General features: G+C 50.4%; 1 protein-coding gene and 1 long non-coding RNA gene across 2 annotated transcripts in view; one reads left to right on the top strand and one right to left on the bottom strand.

The window, feature by feature from the left end:
- Positions 1-3,210: 3,210 nt before the first annotated feature.
- Positions 3,211-19,369, bottom strand: part of TFAP2E (transcription factor AP-2 epsilon) — a gene marked incomplete at its 5' end in the record, with an annotated part of 19,757 nt that continues 3,598 nt past the window's right edge. The window contains 5 exons of the mRNA XM_026043464.1: positions 3,211-3,661; positions 3,885-4,026; positions 6,266-6,384; positions 6,507-6,732; positions 8,804-9,019. Of these exons, the coding sequence (XP_025899249.1) occupies positions 3,373-3,661; positions 3,885-4,026; positions 6,266-6,384; positions 6,507-6,732; positions 8,804-9,019 (992 nt within the window). The remainder of the gene's footprint in view (positions 3,662-3,884; positions 4,027-6,265; positions 6,385-6,506; positions 6,733-8,803; positions 9,020-19,369) is intronic.
- On the top strand, positions 9,916-12,411 carry LOC112950773. Its single transcript, XR_003250072.1, has 3 exons — positions 9,916-10,054; positions 11,858-11,924; positions 12,335-12,411. It is a non-coding gene; the product is annotated as an uncharacterized LOC112950773 (long non-coding RNA).

The raw sequence follows: 19,369 nt of genomic DNA, 5'->3' as shown, positions 1-19,369 counted from the left end.
CAGGGTATTTCTGACCAAGTTTAATGTAATTAAGGTTATAGTGGTGTGCTGCATGTGACAACCGTGCTGTCTGCCTAGCTTGCCACAATAATCTCCAAAGCAAGCCTTTTCTCTCTTGCAAATAGCATTTGTTTTACTGTCTTATTTGCAAAGAGCTTGGTTTTTAGTGTTTTGCCTCAATTGCACCAACAGGAAAAAATTTTCCTTGCTCACTGACTGTGTGGTTCCCTGGGCTCTATATGTAAAGTCTGGAATTTAAGGGACTATCTCATACATGAAAGAATGTGTTAACTACAGGCTACTGAAGTCTGCTTATTGTCAGGTTTCAGCACAGAGAGTTATTATTATGCTGTCATTTTTAACATAGGCTGTTTAAACATAATTATTTAGCTTGCCAGAGTAATGCAAGATGCCAACACACAACCTCTGCTTCTTTATGTTAATGATACAATATAGAGTCCCAGTTCAACGTGAACCTCGGTTTACCCTTGGAATTAGCCGACTGTTAGGGAATTAAGAATTTTTAGCAATGTTCTTTTTTTACTTATCAAGAATTGTCATGTGGCTTCCCTGGACTTGTTATTCATTCAAAATTAATTCAAAAAAAATTCAATTCCCCTTTAGGGTTGAAATTCCAAAGTGTTCTATAACAAGAGTAGGAACCATGAGTCTGAATCTATTTTTATTCTTTGTCACAATCTGATGTATTTTCCCATGATGATATTTGCAATCAGTGTGGGAATTTATACCAGGGTTGGGCACTGAATTGTGCAAAAAGCCTTTCTCTCTCTTAGGATGGAAAGGCAGAGAACCCACCAGGGGATGGTCTTGTTTGACAGTGACCTTGGAAAGGGACCTCCAGCACTAACTTACTTGCGAGCAAGAAATGACTTGATGCAACCTCTAAAATCTATGATCTTTTAAAGTATTGATGCAGGCACATAGAAGTGGAGTTTTGCAAGCTTTCTAGTTTCTTTGGGAGATGAGAATCTTAATACTTTACAAAATTTGATCCTATGTGACATACCCAACATCAGCATCTGAATCCAAGTCATCAAACTTCGTCCCAGTTAAAAGGCAATTGATGTAATGTCCTCCTCGCCTTTTAGGCACCAGACTCTACCTCATGAAACATTCAAAAGACTTGCAGCAATCCAAGACGGAAAATGAGAAAGGAAGTAATTTCTCTGGCTGGTGAACGCAGTATGTAATTACTGTAGGTATATCCTGTTGCTTTGATTGTCTTGCTCATCATTGCTATGTCTAAGAATTTTTTGATACTCAGGAGTACCATAATCAAGTCAGATTTCATAATATGATTGTGTGATGAAATGACATTTCACTGCATGTTATAGTGTGGACATGCGTGCTTTCATCGTGCATTGGCATGGAGTTTGTGCTTCTCTGATGCTACGCACCAGAACGTGTCTACAAATTGAATTATATCGGGATAATTATTCCTAAATAACTCCATGTAGGAAAACCTGTATTCTAGCACAAAAGCACCTTGTTCTCCTTTATCATAATCCATTTTAAACATGGATTATGCTAATGCAGAACAGGGCAGTCCTATTTTGGAATAATTTTATTTAGGAGTAGCTTTTGTGCTTTCAGCTTTGAAGTGTAAACAAGCCTCTAATGTGTCTCTATTTCCATCCTGCTCCTCGGCTTCTCCTTGTTGCCTAACTCTTCTTTCTGGAAGGCCCACGGAGACACCGGATCTGCAGAGCCTGCCAGTTAGGTCTTCACATTCACACACTGCAGATCTGCTGCCCGAGAAAACCAGAGCCTGGCTGCCAGGTGAAATTAATGTAATCGTTCCCTGTTTGTGTTTTATACTATTGCTTTCTGTTTCTTTATCCTGTACTGCTAGTGTCCTTCTCGGGCAGAGCAGCTCTGGTCCTTTTGGTCTTTCCTCGTGCAGTCAGTTTATGTCTTTCCTCACCCTTATAGCTTCCATGGTGCTACCAGTTTGACTGGGCACATCAGTGTGTGACATTTAGGGCGCCTGTGAAGCTGGAAGACACTTTATCTTAAATCTGTAGACTATTTCACGATGTAACCACCGAAACAGAAGGATCCCAGTTCACAAAGACAATGAAGGTGATTTGGGTTTTTTTTTTCCAAATAGAAAGAGGTTTATTAAGATAATGAGAATGACATTGTGGAGTGGGTGTTGTACATCTATTGCAGCATTAAGAGGAACAACAGCAAGTACAAAATCCTGCAGAACTTCTATAGTCATCATCATCACAGCCTATCTTGTCCATGCTACAGTTTGGTGTATCCAAAACTTCATTCCCATTTCTAATGGCAGAAAATCCAAAGAATTTCATCTCTCAAAAAAGGAAAAAAAAAAAAAAAAGACCCAACTCAATTCAATATAAATAACTTGCACAGGACATTTTAAAACTTTTAGATTTAATTACACATAAATAAATATATACAGATTTAGAACAGTTCAGTTTGGCCTGGTTCAAGTTCTGCTCCTTGTGCTTTATTATTATTATTTTTTAGAAACTTCTGTGCTGTCACTTATAGGTCATGGAGTTTTAATCATGGCCCTAAGCAAGGGCCCTCCTGACTTGCTTCATCCCTCCTGCTGTGGCCATCGAAGTTGGGAGGATTCCCCTGGATGCCTTCACGCCTTGGGAACGATCCAGGCACGAGGTTTGCTCCTTCCCTCAGGATACAGCTCCAGGCTCCGCAGCCCTGGGGAAAATCCACAGCGAGGCTCAGTTTGTTGAAGGTTGCAGACCAAGTCCTGCTAGTGCATGACGTCCAAGGCCATTCCGGCAGGAGTTTTCTTGGCCTGGCTCTAGGCCTGGGCTGCCCGTGGTGAAACGGGGACATTTCCAAGGTGTTTGCCTGTCACCAACACATGATGCTACCAGGTACAGCCAGTGCTCCGGCTCCCTCCTGCTCTGCTGCTCGGGTCTCAGGTTCTGCTGTTGCCGAGGCCTTTCCTTTCTTCTCAGCTTTTCAGTTGGAACAAATTCCTGGAGTACAGCAGGATTTCATTAAGGGGAGAAAAAAAATCAAAAACAAAATAAAAATTGCACGTAACTTATCTTCCTGCATCCATGTTTAAAAAAAAAAAAAAACAAAAAGGCAAAGCCCCAAAGCCATGAACCTTTTTTTTTTTTTTTTTTTTTTTCTCTCTCTCTGAATCTCACTATATCCTTTAGAGTTGTTTACATATTTTTTTTCCCCAAGTCTTTTTCCCCGCCCCTCGTTGCGAGTTTCCTCCCACGTCCAAATGCAGCACTTCAGAGAACAGGGCCCCGGGTTGTCTTTCTTCCCCCGGGGCCGCGCAGCCTTCCCCCGGCGCTGGGCATGGCGCTCCCGAGGGAGCGGGAGGGATGCAGCTGGTTATTTCCGATGCTTCGCTTCCTTTTCCGAGCCTTTGGAGTCTCCGGCCGCGTGCCCGTTCCCCGTGCTGTTCATGAACATTTTATCCAGCCCTTTCAGGGACTCCACCAGGTAGTTCTGGAAGGCTGTGAGCGCGGCGCAGATGGCTGGGCCCCCAAAGCCGTGGGTTATCAAGCTGAAATGAGTCAAACAGCTCTGGACGCCAGGCTCTAAGATGAGTGAGGGGCGGCTGTTTCCGAGGGGCGAGCGGTCCTGGGCTATCAAATCCGCAAACTCTTTACAAATTTGCCTGAAAGAGAAACCATCGTGTTACTTTAGACAGCCTTGGAAAGCTGCAGGGATGCAGCTTTGCCTGGAGATTCAAGCTGCTTTTTGCTTCCTTACTAATTCTTCACATCTTTTTGGGTTTGTCTACATGCAACATCTGAGGCCCGATTTTACCAGCGCGGGAATAAGCTTTGGGGCCAAAGCTGCCGTTGTGCGAGGGGCTGCCCGCCGGGCCCCGTACTCACTTGGTGGCCAGCAGCATGTTCTTCCTGGCATGCAGCTCGGCGGGGTCCGCGTGCTGCCGGCACACGTACTCGGCTGCCGCCTTGGCCGGGAACTCCGTCTCGCACACATAGCCGAAATCCCGAGCGAGGTGAACGGCTTCGCCTGCGAGGAGACAGGAACGCGGGGTGGGAAAGGGAGCGACTGCGGCGCCGCGCGGCGTGAGCCCTGGCTGCGGCGGCCAGGACACGCTCCCCTTCCTCGGCTGCCCCCTCGGGCTTCGGGCTTGGTGCAGTGGCACCAGCAAGGCTTTCTCTGCCCGCTCTCTTCCTCGCTTGGCTCTCCAAATTAAGGAAGTCATAGGCTAGTCTCAGTTTTAGACAGGGGCTGAGGGCTAAGCGATCGATCTTGTTCCCTTTTCGCCTAGCAGTCGTGGGTTATGAGAAGAGTGCAGGAGGAAGGTGGTTATATCCTTGCACACGGAGTGGGAAGGCCTCGGGGTGGACACCCAGGCACCAGAGCCATCACCCCGTGGAAATGCCCCCTGCCTGATGCAATTGATCCGTCTTTAGGCATCCCCATGGAAATAATCCGAGCTGATGGCAATTGATCCTGCCCGGCACCCGAAATCCTGCTTGGGCAGGCGGAGCTGATGTGACTTGCCCCCTGCTGCTCATCCCTATTAGGCCATCCATCCCGATAACATTAACCTAGATCCCCCAGCTCGGCGAGCCGAGCCCGGGAAGTCACGTTATCAGTAGAGTTAATTCCCACGTAAAAATTATGCTTTTCACTGTGTCTCCTCCTCTAAAAAGGGAAATACGGGGCAAACTTAGAGAATCAGAACAGGGGTAGTTTGTGTGGTTAAAAAACCAACCAAGATATATTGGCTGCAGAAAAACAATTACGGCAGCAAAGAAAAGGATGTTCACCACAGTGAACTGTTCTGCTCTTCACTTCTAACCTGTTCTGCTCTTCACTTCTAACAGGACTCACTTCCTTTTCCCTGGAAAAGCTTGATGTCCCTTAAAGATGATTTAAACAGACAGCTGTGAGATGCAAAAATGACTGATGCTCAGCAGCAGAGTGATGGATGTGAGCTCAGACTGTGGCAGAACTCCAGAAACCAGGCAAAAACCTTGCTAAGTCCTGGAGACATCCGTCTGATGGAGACTGCCCAGCTCCAGCTGTCCTACTCGCGCCAGTGCAGGTGATGCCTTTCATTTCTGTGCATCATTCTCTGCAGACTTTCTCCCCCATCTATAGGAACAGCTATGGAATAATGTAAGACAAAAATAGCACTGGCACCCCAAAAGTGCCCATTTTCTTTCTTTAAATGGGCAGACATTGGGAATGCAGAGGGGAGAAAAATTAAACTTAAGAGCAAACAACCAAGAGAGAGGACTGAATAATGACCGAGCAGTAGCACCTTCCTCTGTGTGCAGCATCTCCAAGTACCGTAATACTTATTTGCAGGAGGAAATTCTATCCATCCAGCACATATGGCACCACTCTTATTTACTATGAGCGTGTAAGCAGTAACCAAAACATCAGCAGCCACATGAAATCAAAATGTACATTTCTTCCTTCCTTTCTTTCTTTCATTCTTTCTTTTCTTTTAATGGAAATCAGCCTTTCATTCAGCACAAACCAACTGCCCTCAGTAACAACCTCCGCCTAATGAAGCGGGTCATTTAATTTGCTGGCAACAATGGAGATGATTTTCTATTCAGGGGCTGCAGGCAGCTGCCTCCAGTTTGCTGGGCACGAATACAATGGATTCCAGGGCTAGGAGGGAGGCAGAGCTGTCATCTCATGTGTTTGCGACCCGTGGCCTTTTCTCCAAGGATGCAGTGGCGACATCATCATTTCCATAGTGCAAAAAGTGGGAGGGGAGCAACTAAACAAGCAGCTTTAAGCAGCAGCGCTTCATCCTTTACGGGGCGGCTGGGCTGCTCATAGCACGTTTGCCATGGCTCTACTTAGCCTCTTAGCTCTGTTAGGCTTTACTTAATGCCCAAAGACCAGCTCTTAGAAACTCTGTGCCCACCTGCACCACCTTCAAGCTGGGTAGTGTCTCCTCTATGTCTTCCTTGTCCCAATGGAGACATCCCAACTGGAGGCACACGTGCCTATTGCCATAAGGGAGCTGGCCCCTCTGGAGCTCGCGCTCGTTCAGTTCCAAGACTAGTAGGACTAGTCCAGCAGAAACGTCGAGGTTTCGGAAGGCAGCTGGCTCTGCCTTAGCACGGCCGCTGACACCGAGGGATTTCTAGTCTCGGTTCGAGGCTGCTGCATTCTTTGCTTTAATTGCTCTCGTTTGTGGAAAGCTACAAACGAAAGGTATTGAACGGGCCAAGTATCGGCCCTCCCGCCGTACATGGGAGGAAAGAAAGGCTCCTACCTTCCACTAGGGATGTCAGCAAGGTGACGTTTGCGGCTTTGCGCCTTCCTGCAGGTAGATTGAGTCCGATTTTCTCTAGCCTTTCCCTTAAACATCGGCCCCCGTTTTTTGACTTTGCTCTGAAAAACGAAAACAAGGAGGAACGAAAATAAAACAGTTTAAGTTTCTGAATTTTAAGAGAAAGAAGAAAAAGCAACCCAAATGTTACTGTAAAGAACTAATTTCTGGTGGTCACTATTACCTCCGGAGGACCCCGCCGAGCAGAGAGGCGTTGAGACACTCGGGGGGAGAAAGGCGCCTCTGCACCTCCCCGACCGTCACCTTGTACTTGGAGGTGGAGCTGAGGAGAGAGAGGCGGCCAGGCACGGAGCAGAAGACCTCGTTGGGATTCGTCACCCCTCCGATCAGACCGTCCTTGTTCATTGCCAGCGTGGAAATGGTGCCGTTGGCCTTGGAGGGAATGGGCACTAGGAGAAAGGCGAGGGGGAGAGAGAAGAGGGGACTGTCACGGAGAGACCCCGGAGCTGGGGAGCAGCTTGCTGATTCTCATGGCAGCGTTCTGGACACAGAGCACACGTGCACTGCTCCCCGCCGACGGGGACAAGCCTGCTCGGGGGGTCTGCTTGCTTCATATTTTCCTCAAGAACAGAGTATGAGAAATAACCCTTCCCACTGCTAGGGGTCCCATCCAGACAAGCACAGGGCGACATACCCCTGGAAGGATCAACAAGGCTGAGCCCTTCGTGCCTTTCATAAAATTTGGGAAATGCTGGGGTGGCCAAGAGCCATCTTTGCCAATAATGCAGTCCATGAGAACCAGTGGAAAGCCTTCCCTTGGCTTCAGCTTTGGGATTAGCCCCACAACAAGCCACAGCACTAAACTTTGATCATCCCTGGTTTAAAGGAAGCTTGAGAAGATCAAACCAAATTAATCCAGCACAAACTTCCTTTTACTTAATGAACAAAAAGTCAGTTAACACAAGAAGCCAGCAGCGGTGAATGCGGCATCGCACCAGACCCAGGGCGTCACATCCAGGATGAAACGAGTACGTTTTTCCCATACGTCACTTCAGTAAGAAACATTTTTAGACACAATAAGGATTTATGGGTTAAAGCTATGGCTGCCACTTGTGCCCAACCTCTTTGGCTTTTCTGTTTTGAAATTAATAGCCAGTTTAACTCTAGAGGAAAAGAAAAAGCATGCTTCCAAAGAATGCAAAGCGGACTGCAAGTGCTATTGCTGCAGCTCCTTTCAGGCCTGGCGCGCTCTGTGGTTGCATGGTAATGACTGTTCCATAAAGCACATTCAAATGGGTCATACAAGGAATACAGCAACAAATAGCAGGGCGAGATGCAGGTTTTATAAAGGAAATACACATGCCCCGAATGAAACGGAAAAGCTGAAAATTAATGGGAGGGATAAATAGAGTGGGCCTATTAATGGAGCCTTACAGTTGGCATGTCATAAATACAGCTCAACAACTTGTTAGTGTGGCAGTAAAAAGGAGCACATGTTATATAAAAATGGTTGATGTTTTAAGACTGAAAGATGAATGGAAATGAGCTAAGGAATATTATGTTCCTGCTCAGCATGAAACTGGGATGAAGTCAGGGCTCCGAAGGGCAAGACACACCGATTCCCTGCTAGAGTCGAGAACTGAATTACTGGTGTTTACCACAACCGTAGCTGGTTATTAAGGAAAGAACAGATACAAGTAAGAAATCCACGGGACCTAGGAAACCAGAGCTATTTCCAGGCAGCAGCAATTTCAGGGCTTGCTTTCAGAACCCTAAAACAACGAATATTTGTCTCCGAGGCACACCCTTAAAAGAAGAAGTCAGAGCACGTTTTACAAATACCCATGCATTGCCGCAGAGGCAGCACAGCAGACGTGAGCAAGGGCCGCCACGTAGCCAGGCACCCCTCGGGAGAAGGGGTTGCTTCTTGTGCCGTATCTTTAGTTAACTGCTGGGGATCCCCGTTTGTAGTTTGTCTCCAAAGAGCTCTGCGTATCGACTATATTCGGACATTTGTGCAAGCCTGGAAAGCCACCACACTTCAAACACATACCGCTAATTTTAGGAATGTTCCTGCCATCCAGCCCCCCCTGGAGAACTGTAAAGCAGACCCTATTGCTCTGAAAATGAATGCCCCATAGAGTCAGGCTATCTGTATGTGCCACGACCAAACCATGCAGGCATCGGCACGGAGGAACCCCTAGCAGAAAATGATGGTCAGTTATCACTCTTCTGCCTCGGGGCCCCATGGCATCGAGAACTGGGCACCCATGGAACACGGCAGCCCCGTCATGGAGAGCTTGCACCGTCAAGAGCAAAGCACGCAGACTGCAAAAGGAGAAACAGGAGGGGTGGCTGGCCCAGCATCACACGGACCTTAGCGGCAGCGCTGGAAACGGAGCCCACGTCTCTTGAGTCCTGTAACAGTGCTTCAGGCATTAGACAGGGTTGCCTCGATACAACAAGAATAAACACAGCCACATTTGCCATTAATTATTAATTATTGATATTTGGCCTCACCTGCTGTTTGCCTGGTCTGATCTGCAGCTTGTTTGCCCATAAACATGCTGCAGGAGGGAGACAAGCTACCATTAAAGCCTGACAGCTTTGTTTCCTTGGCTTTGGGGGGCCCAAAATTGTCTCTTGTCATCTGAGCAAACCAAAAGTCCCCCTCGATCTTCAGCTGCTGCTTTCCTGTTCCCGCAAGCAGCAGGTGATCGGAGCACCTGAGCCAGCCTGCAGACAAGAAGGAAGCATGAGACTCTTGCAGGTTTGCGCGGTGCCCGGCAGACAGCGCAGTGCCCTGGCGCCCAGCACGCACGTCCCCGGAGTCCTGGGGCCACGGGCAGGAGCAGGGGGACATCTCCAAACCAGACGCGTGCATGCAGGCGACTGACCCCTCCGGGAACGCTACACGGTGCCCGGCACAGATCCTGCCAAGGTTTCGTCTAAGTTACCGCGCAGAAGAATAAACAGCTGGAGCAGAGACAGGGCTTCGTGACCACGTTATTGGGCGCCAGGGTGTTGAACAGGCACAGCACAAATCCCCTCTCTCCTTCTCCCTGGGAGCACTCGGGTCCTCTGTATGCCGAGCAGAGGCAACCCCAAGTCCCCCAGCAAAGACACAAACCTGGACCCCACTCCAACAGTTTGGAAGCAGTGCAGACTTAAGGCTGGGAATGGAAATATTACAGCGGCATCACTGTCCTGGGTGTTTTTTTTCTTTTTTGAGGTTTCCTGGGGTTAAGCTACAGGAGATACCTTTGCTCAGCCCCAGGGAAGGACATTACCTTTCTCTCCATAGCCTGCTCTCCGCTCCTGGTCTCAATGGAGGGGCTGCAGGCAAGGTCCGATATGTGGGATACGGATATGACAGGACAGGGGCTGCAGAGACACTTTGGAGGAGGCTCCGCTCCCGTGCAGCACTGCCAGCAGGAAGGCACCCCAGGCTGTTCATGCACACACAGCACAGAGACCAGCCAGGAGCGGGGTCTAACTGGTTGTTGTTCCCGCCAGGCCCGGCCTGATGAATTCAATGGGGCTCAGCTGGGCTGAACACCCCAGGCCCAGGAAGGCTCTAAAGGGTAGGACAGAGGCTGCTTTGCCTTGGCCTTGGCTGTGTTTGGTTTAGTCTAGGCAGGAGGCAGGGGATCAGATTTCCTTTGGGTGCAGGTAAAGCTTTAAGGTCAGTTCTCGCAAGGAGATGTACTGAGGAAGAGGAAGGAGGGAATTTTAGATACCTATTTGCTGCTCTGAAATCTGCTGGGAAGTGTAAGTATTTTTTTTTTCTTCTTGAGACTCTCTTTACTATCTGCTATCATTATTATTTATCAAACCTTTGGGAATGGGGTCTTACCAGTTTTGTATGTGATCTTAAAACTGTGGTAAATGGGTGAATGGAGGGCACTATGTTCCCTAAATCTTTGTTCTTGCCCTCAGCTGTCAGGCTCTCCTGAGAGCTTTTTACCTGGCTGAAGTACCTCATTCCTGAGGAAGAGGGTGTTTTAGTCCGGGTCTTGTTTAGTTCAGATTCATCCTATTATTTTTGATTCAACAGATCCAAACGGTCTTGATTTGTGCTACTTGCATGGAGGTGAGCTTGGCTGCTGTTTTCCCCCATTAAAATCATAGTGAAACACTTTGCCCTGGGGGATGCTGTTTCTGGGTTAGGGAGCTGCTGATGGGCAACGGGATTGATGGCTGCAAAAAGATCCTGCAGGGCTGCACAGCAAAAGTGTCAGAAGAAGCCAATTTGCAAAGGAAACCTGCGATTTTGAAATAGAGCTGACATGGTCCTCTTCCCCAAGACCTCAAAATCCTTCTGTTGAACATCAAAAGGAAAACTATATCCTTATTTCTCCTGCATGCTGCCACAAAATATATTTCTATGACGCTTAGCACCTTGCTACCTCCCTCAGTATTGCAATTGAGGTACTGCTTGTAGTATAATATACATTTCCCATGTGCATTAAGCAACAGCTCAATGTAAAGGGCCACACAAAATCCCATGCAACTCTCCTCTCCTTTGAGCAGGAGAATTTTATGAGCTCTGACCAGAGGTTTTTTTTTTTTTTTTTTTTTTGTGCTGAATCAGATCTAGTTTGTTTTTTAAACTCAGTTTGGGTGTAGCTGCCAGGGATGATGAAACTTGCACAACTCAGTTAGTTTGCTGTGGTGTGAAAACACCTGATTCAGATTGCAAAATCGGTCCTGGTTTCTAAGAACACCAAAGGGTTTGTCATAGAACTTCCCCGAGTGCTTTCAAAGAAGGCTGCAAAGCTTCTGCCTCTGTATAATTGTCCTCCTGGATCCTCCGCATCCCGGAGCGCTGCTGCTGTGAGCAGGGAGGATGTGGGTCGGGACTGCTGGAATCTGCTCCCTTCTCTGCCAGGGATTTGGTTTATGACTCCGGTAGGTCATCTCCTCAGTTTGGGCTCAAGAATCTCCATCAACAAAATAGAGATAATAAACCCTGCCCGGGGGGGATATTGTGATACATAACTAAAACTTGCCAAGCGATGCCTGGATGAGAAATTTCCCCAGGTGAAAAATCCCTGGATGAGAAACATAGCCAGGAGGAGTCGGTTTGATACCTAAGCACAGGACTTAATGATGCATCTTGGAAAGGCAGACCCTGAACGACAAGGTCCTCTGACCTGCAGTGATGCTGCAGATGGGCTGTCAGGGCTCATTTCTGTGCGGAGCTTTGCAGAAGCAGCAGCCTGCAAAGACGAAGGGGAAAGGAGCATCCCAAACCCTGAATTCTCTGAATATTTATTTCCCCTACACTGTCCAGAAGAGTAAAAGAGGAGAAGCACCACGGGACTAATCAGCCTGACATCAGCCTGTGAGTCAAGGCACATGGACGGAGTAAGGAGCCTTAGTGTCTTTCATGCCAGAGAAGGTATTTCAAAATAAAGTGTAATTTTTTTCTGTGACTTTTTGTCTAGTTTGCAGTTGACAGTCCTATATGCACCATGGCGGGTCCCTTGGCTTTTAGGTTCCAGGTACAAAGGCTCAAATACTTCTACCTCAGAAACTAGAAAGCCTTGAACATTTTCCTGCTTTTTCCAGATTTGTCTTTTTCCTCCTATCAAATGACTTTGGCGGGAACCCCACTAGAAGAAATCAAACAAGACAGGTATGTGTCAGGATAAAACCCTGCGAATATCCCTCTGGATGCAAACGCAGGTTTCGGATCTGCTGGGCTTGGCAGCCCTTGCAACTGTTTGTTCATGGAGCTGTCTGAATCCACCGCTAGGATCGCTGAGAAGGGCCCCTTTGGTGTAGGAATGTACACCATGAGCCGGCCGTAACGCCGGCTCCACGGGCTGCGGCGTCCCGGCCTCCTGGGCGCTCGCGTGCTGCCCGTCCCCCATCAGCAGTTTTTAGGGAAACGAGACTTTTACCTACGAAAAGGAAAAGATGAAATGCAAACTCATTCCCATGTGCGAAATGTGCTGCTTGCTTGTGAATAATTTCTAAGCGGGAAAGCTGGTGCTCCTTGGATGTTAAGTTGCTTATCGTGTTTTTGTTCGGTTTCATTTCCAGCCGAAGCCTGGGCTGCTGCAAGGGGAAAAACAAGTCCAGAGGGAACTTGCAAATCGCTGCCTGTCCTACAAGTCTGTTTTCTTCTTTCCTTAGATGCATTACAGGTAAATCCTCCACCTCAGCAACATTGAATCCCTGGATATTGAGGCTTTTGTTGCAACATCTCTTTTAAGAAGCCAGAGCGTGCTAAAGCTTAGATTACGTTTTGAAGAGGTAGCAGCTAATCCTCTTAGGAGACCACCTGTTATGGAGCAGTCTGGCATCTACCCCTGTAGGAATGAAGATGCACGGGGTCTGTTCCTTGGCTCTGATGGTTCTGGTTGCTGCAGGTCCACGGAGCCCAAGGGGCCACGTCGCCTGCTCCGCTCGGCCAGTGCAGATCCCATCGTGCAGATCCCATCGTGCGCTACCCGCATCCCTGGATGTTCCCGCCGCTCCCTGGATGTCCCTGCGGTGGCAGCGAGCGGTGGCCGGGGCCGCTCCGGTGCCCGTCGCTCCGGCGGCTCCCGCAGGTCTGCGGCGTCGAGGAGCTGCGGCCGGCTCCTGGTCGTGAGCAGCCCTGGTGAAAGGGGCCGTGGGAGGCACGGGGTCAGCGCCAGCCTTCGGGAAGGGCCCTCAGTGAGCTCATCCAGCCTTAGTTTGAATGTCTCTGATGTAAATTGTGAGATGGAGATACATACATAAAGCAGTATGTGCATGTGGGTGGGAGCCAGAGGCAACTGCTCCTACCGGAGCTTTGAAAGCCCTTTTCCATCGAGGAGGTGCTGCGGAGTTCAGCTCCTTCAATTTCCTGGTGCTTCAGCAGGCAGGTATTTATTGATGGGCCAGGGAAGGAGGTCAGGGCCATCAGCTATATTTCAACCCGGCAGTCTGTAATTATCCTTTCTCCCCAGAGGGCATTATACAGGTATTCTCTTTATCTTGATGCCCAGCCTGAATCAAGTCTCCATGTCAAAGAGCCTCTCTAGGAAATGCTGTAATGGGCTCGAAGGCCTTTTCAAATGGAGGGATGGAAAGAATCTTGTTGTTTTATCTCCGAGCTTTCCAGATTGCTGAGCTCCGATAGGCAAATGGATCTTGTGCTCCTGCTCCCTCTTTTCTTCCGAGGGTCCGAGTCAGCAGCCTCCAATTATTCCCATGAGAACACTAATCAGGAGAGGTCCCATGCCTATGCAAAGCTCCTGTGCTTACACTTGGTTTCCAATGCAAATCAATACATTAGATTATGAACTGAATTTTAAGGTGTTGTCATGTGATATTAACTGCATTTATAATGTGTTGCCGGTGAATGCAGGGAAGTACCTGTGGAATTCCCTGTTTCTGGGGAGTTTCACTGCTGAGATATTAACGTTCAGTTTCCTTGGGACTGGAGGACAGGTAGTCTCACTTAAGGGCAGAACCTGCTTATTATATTGTGTCTTTAAAGGCATCGTCCAATCAATATAATAACAAAAATTACCCTTTGCAAAAGTGCCTTGTATTCCTTCAGGACTAGGAATGATGGGGGGTTAGTAAGCAATTTGCAATTAATAATTTCAGTTAATGGATTTGCCTCCTTTGCAGTTTAGCAACAACCCATCCTCCAATGTGCTTGTTGGTCAGACTCTCTTGTGGATTTGGGGAAGCTGTTCTCAATATTGATGTAGCAGCCTGAACGGTGAATGGGGAAATGCTCCCTGGGAACCTGCAAATATTTAAGATGAAAAGGTCCTTCTCACTAGCAAGGCTCAAGTACCTAAACTTTCACAGAAAATAAATTTAAAAAGATTTGGATTCCACTTTTGAAAATTTTACAAGTATTTACTGTTTTTTTTTCCCCTACTATTTGCCGAAAGAACTGCTCGGAAAATGGTATTTCATCTATCTTCCTTTGTGACGAATACTGTAACTTTTCTACCTTTGCAACTTTATTTGACACGTTACTGTTCAGTGCAGTAATTCAGGTGATTTCCCTTCCCCACCCCTAACACAGCGCTTTTTCCTTCTGAGTTTGCAGCTAGACCCTTTCACCCCCACGTTAGAAAAATGCTAGCAACTGATTAAAACGCAGTTGTTCCCTGCTCGGGGAGGAGGGAATTCTACCTCTGTGCAGAACGAGCGCGTTTCACAGCACAGAAAACATGCAGGAAGGGGGAAAGCAAAAAAAAAGAGGGAAGGGGAGCCCGGAGAGCCCCCGAGGTCGGGGGTGGCCCCGCTGGGTGCCGGCCACAAGGAGGGTTTGTCCTCGGTGCCACCGCAGCGGCCCGGCGCGCGGGGCGGCCGCGAGCGCTGCCCGCTCTGCCCCGCGGCTTCGATTCGAGCGTCGCAGGTTTGTTCGTTCAGCAGCACAAACTCCCGTTACGTTTTGGCCAGCCGTGTACGGGATCTTTATGTGTTTAAACAGTATAATCCATTTTGCAGTAACATGCTTGAGAGGTTTTTTCCCTGCGTTGCCTATAGAAAGGCCTGAATTTGTGCGGCTTGGATCTACATAATCTCGCAAGGGAGAACAAAGGCGCAGTGTCTTTCAGCAAGGGCTGCGGATCCTGTGTAAGCCAGGGTAATGTTAGCATCAATTTGTTAAAATGTATTTAGATTATTGAAGGGCAAAAGACCCTTCAGCAAAGATTAGACGTGAGTAATAATAGCAAAATACTTCTCTTCATATGGAACTTGCTGCCAATCCGCAGAGCGTTTGGGGAGGGTTTCAATTTGAGATTCAAACCACAGCAATGTAAATACCTCGGTTCACCTGCCACGCTGGAGTCACCAACACAGGGGAACGACTCCGCTCGCCCGCTATGGTCCCAGGGAGAGCTGCCGTGGTGTCCTAAGGCCTGGCCTTGGGCAAGGGGTCGCGGACAACCCTGGACCTCCTGTGCTCCGGTCACTGCTGCGCTCCGACCGGGAATGCGCTTCCTGGAGCAGCTGCAGGACGTGCAGCGTGGGAGCGGCCGCTGCAGAGTCCCCTCCGCGCTGCAGCGGACCCGCGAGGTGCCAAGGAGGAACCTCGGGGAGGGAAGGACCAGCACGGGCAGCTCTTTGTACCAGAGCTGTTCGGAGCGGCCTCCGCGGTGGTCACCACCTCGCATGGGTCACTGCGACTGCAGCAAAGGGCACCTACTGATTCTCATGTGCAGCTACTTGGAGGAATGTTCCCAGCGCTGCTACCGTGGATGTCTTGCTCGAGCTCCGGACCGCGCGAGCGAGCGAGGACGCGCCAGCTCCACGCGGGCCGCGCTCCGAGACGCCACTCAGCCCCGACCTGCCCGACCAGTCCAGAAGGAATAAGGCCTGACCTGCGCCCTCGCTCCGAGGCGCCTCGCTACGCGGGGACCGATGCTAGATAAATACCTGAGATAGAGGGCGGGGAGGCTCGGCCGCGGCTGGAATGCCAAGCACGCGCCGCGGACGCCGGCAAGGCCGGGACCTTCCCGCGCGGCGGGGCTGAACCCGCTCGGCCGCCTCCTGCATCCCGCCCCGGAGCACCTCGCTCCCGAAGCGCTGCCTCGCAGCACGCTCTTCTGGGCTATTCATTGCAATGGGTCAGCGGGGCTCCTCTCTTGCACTTCTTTCTCATTGCCCTGTGCTTCTCGGCACTTCTGCCCCGTGCCTCGACACTGACCCTCTTTGTGACGCGGGAAGGATGCCCAGACACAGCAGTGGGTCTGGCGCAGGGCGCAGAGGCGACAGCGCAGCACTTAGCAGCTCCGAGCAGGGTGTCCATGCTTGCTAATTAGTTTTTCTATTAAGAATGAAAATAAACAAACAAATGGAAGGACAGCAGGAATGAGTAACTCGCTAGGCTCACCCAGGGAAGGGTGGGATGGCTTAGTGGTCAGGACTGCGACTTCAGAGAACCTCATTTAGGCTCTTTAAATAATTAAGATAGCCTGGATGCATTTTTCCTCTGAGACCACGTATCTTGCAGCATTACCATGTAGGCAAATAACAGGGAAGATGGTCCGGGCTTGGTGCTGCTCTGCCGCGGGCTCCCTATGGCACGGGGCCAGTCCCGGAGCCGGCGCCGCGCGGCAGCGGCGCTGCCCGTCCTGCCCGCGCGCCCCGGCCTTCGCCCTCCGCACAGCGCCTGGGAACGAGCCCGGCGCTGCCCGGGCTGGCTCCGTGGCCACGCGGATGCGCCGTGAGCACCAGCGGGATGGCGGCTTTCCGGAGCGAGCAGGGGAGCGAGCGCTCCGGCCCGGGAGATGAGCCCGACCTGCTGCGCTGCTCCTGGGCCAGTCGCATGGGGTGAAAAAGGGGCCCGAAGCCTTCAAGCACCTGGAGATCCGTCCCCTTCCGTGGGCGCCGAGCGTGTCCCCACAAGGCGGGAGGCAGCCCAGGACTCGGCGCCTTCCCGGCGAGCGGCCGCGGCCCTGCCGCCACCGCCACGCAGCGCGCAAGAGAAGCCGGGCGCCGAGGCGAGGCCGGGACGTGCTCCGCCCTCGTCCCGAGGCACCAGAGAAGCATCCACTGCGTTCCCGCTTGTCCCCTCTCCCCCCAGTCCCCATCCTTTGGGGAACAGCCCCGTCCCTTTCCTAGCACCGCTTCGCCCTGCATCTTCTGCCCGCTCGGACAGCATTTCTGTTCTGCCCGCCCTGTGCTTGCACGCACTCCGCTCCTCCACAGGAGCTTTCCCGCTTTCCCACCTTTCCCCAGAGGAGGGCACGAGCTCGCAGGGCGCCGTGGGCACCGTCCGACCCTGTGCTCTCTCTCCCCTTCTCCCGCAGCGCCCCACAACCGGCTCCATGCTGCCCACCCCGGAGCAACATCTTCAGCAACCTCCACTAAGACACCGAACGGCGAAAACATCTCAGAAACGAGGCACAGAGGACGAGCTCCTTGCCAGGCCACGCCAGCACCGCTGCTGGTGCCTTGCACAGCACCGCCCCATGGAAAAATCTCCTCTGGAGTCCATCCCTTGGTGAAGAAACCCTTGGTTCTACTAACAAGCCAACACCAGCAAGTAACCTGAGCTGGCTTTGCTGAACCTCCCCCGTGCAAATGGGTCTTTACATCTAACAAAGAGGGAAAAAAACTCATTTAAAAACATCTAATTAAACAGAAAGTCGTGACAAGGTACATGAAACTTGGAGATAACACGTGCCTGGGGGCACCAGGAAGGTTGAGACAAAGCCCAGCGCCTTCACTGGTCCCAAGTGTGTTATCTCACACGAACACACACCTGGTTTTATCCTGCTGCAATTATAGGACATTAAAAATATAATTTTAATGAAGGAATGGTGATCTGGACCCAGTTCAGAGTAAAAACTTTCTTTTAAGTCTTTCTGTTTGATTAGTAGGTGTTCTCGCAACGCACACGTAAGAGCCGTGCGGGGGCCGGGAAGGGGGCCCGTGTTTCGGCGAGCGCGGGAGCTCGCGGCACGTGCGAGGCCTAGGCTGGACTCTCAAGAGCGGCACAGCGAGCCCTGCGGCCAAGACGGGGCTCCTTCCAGGGCAGCCCCTTTCCTCACGCCGCCACGAGCCCTGCGGAGCCGCGAGGAGCGATAAGCCGAGCTCAGCGCAGCCCGCGTGCCCACGCGCGGGGACCGGCTCGTAAAAGACAAGTCTTCACAGCCCCGGGTGTTTTATGGGATGACCTCATTCGTTACCTTCCTCGTCACAGGAAATGATGTTTATCTAATCTGCGGGAATATCAGTCTTTCAGTTTGGTTTTAGGGTTTTTTTTTTTTTTCCCACATCTGGATTAATGAGGCATTTCTTACAACTGGGTTCTTAAGTATGCTGAAACTATAGAAAAAGAGGAAAAATGGGAAAGCTCCTGTCACCAAGCAGCGCCAAGCTGTGGCTGGGCTGGCCACACCAAAGCTGCCCATGATCCCACCAGCAGCCCTGCACTCCAGCCCCGAGGGAAGATTTTGCTCCAAAACCTGGAGCTCATGTGTGGTGGCAAGTGGAGCTAGGGGCCTCGATCCTAATCTGCCTCCCCTGCTGCATTCTTGAGCTGTGACAGATACTCCTTGCCGTATTTCTAAACGCAGGCTCGGAGCTCTCCGAGACACAGCTTTCGCCCGTGCGTCCAGCATCCAGCCAAACAGATCGGCATTCCTGAGCGGAAACGCTAGCAGCGCCGCGCCGGAGGGGCTCAGACCTCCGATGGAAACTTAAACAAGTCACAAACACGGAGGAGAAAACGGCACCCGAATCCCGATGCCTCAAAGAGAAGCTGGAGGAGCTCAGACCCCTGCACCCGGCAGTGCCCGTGCGCGCCGGGCTGTGAGCTGCTCCCTCAGTGCAGCTGCCCGCACAGCACCAGACGCGATCAAAAAAAACCACATTTCTTCTCTTATTCCTACTAAAAAAGCACTCTCGGAAATTTTCCACTGACCTCCAAGAGGATGCAACAAAATCAACGAAAACTCTCATTCAGGGACCAAGATGCAGGTTTCTTGCTACAAAATGTCATGACATAAAGCTTGATTTCCTACAGAAATCAAGAAAGAGCCTCCAGCTCGACTTTTTCAGAGTTTGTTCTACTGTTTTCAAATATATATATTTTTTCCTGTTCTTACCTTAATACTTGATTTTTAAAAAGTAATAATAAATAATAAATAATAAATAATAAATAATAAATAATAAATAATACTTCCCAACAAGAGGAAGAACAAAAAAAAATATTTTTGCAAGAGATATTCATAAAGGCTCTACCTCTCTACCTGAGATTTTATCCTTTCTCTCCTCAAAATAAATACACCGGTTATTTCCCGGGCCGGGTTTGCGACGGGTTTCGCGCGTGTTTTGCAGTGCTACCCGCGGTGCTCTAACCTAAACCCCGGCTCTGTCGCTCGGTGCCACCGCGTCCCTCTCCTGGCGGCTCCAGCGCCTCCTTTTACGCGCAGATCCCCCCAGAACGGCGGGGCTCGGGCCGCGAGCGGGGCTGGCCCCGCCGCCGAGGCGGCCCCGACGGGCGCAGAGAGCCGCAGAGCGGCCCCGGGGAGGCAGCTCAACCTTCCTCCCCTCCTCCTCCTCGGCCGCGCAGCCCCGAGCTCGGCGCTGCGGAATTTTTGCTCTCCCCCTCTTTTTAAGAGCCTAAAT

The sequence above is a fragment of the Nothoprocta perdicaria genome, unplaced genomic scaffold (assembly GCF_003342845.1).
Source record: "Nothoprocta perdicaria isolate Ctin4 unplaced genomic scaffold, notPer1 scaffold_33, whole genome shotgun sequence".
Taxonomy (NCBI): domain Eukaryota; kingdom Metazoa; phylum Chordata; class Aves; order Tinamiformes; family Tinamidae; genus Nothoprocta; species Nothoprocta perdicaria.
This window is presented reverse-complemented; position numbering and strand designations above follow the sequence as displayed.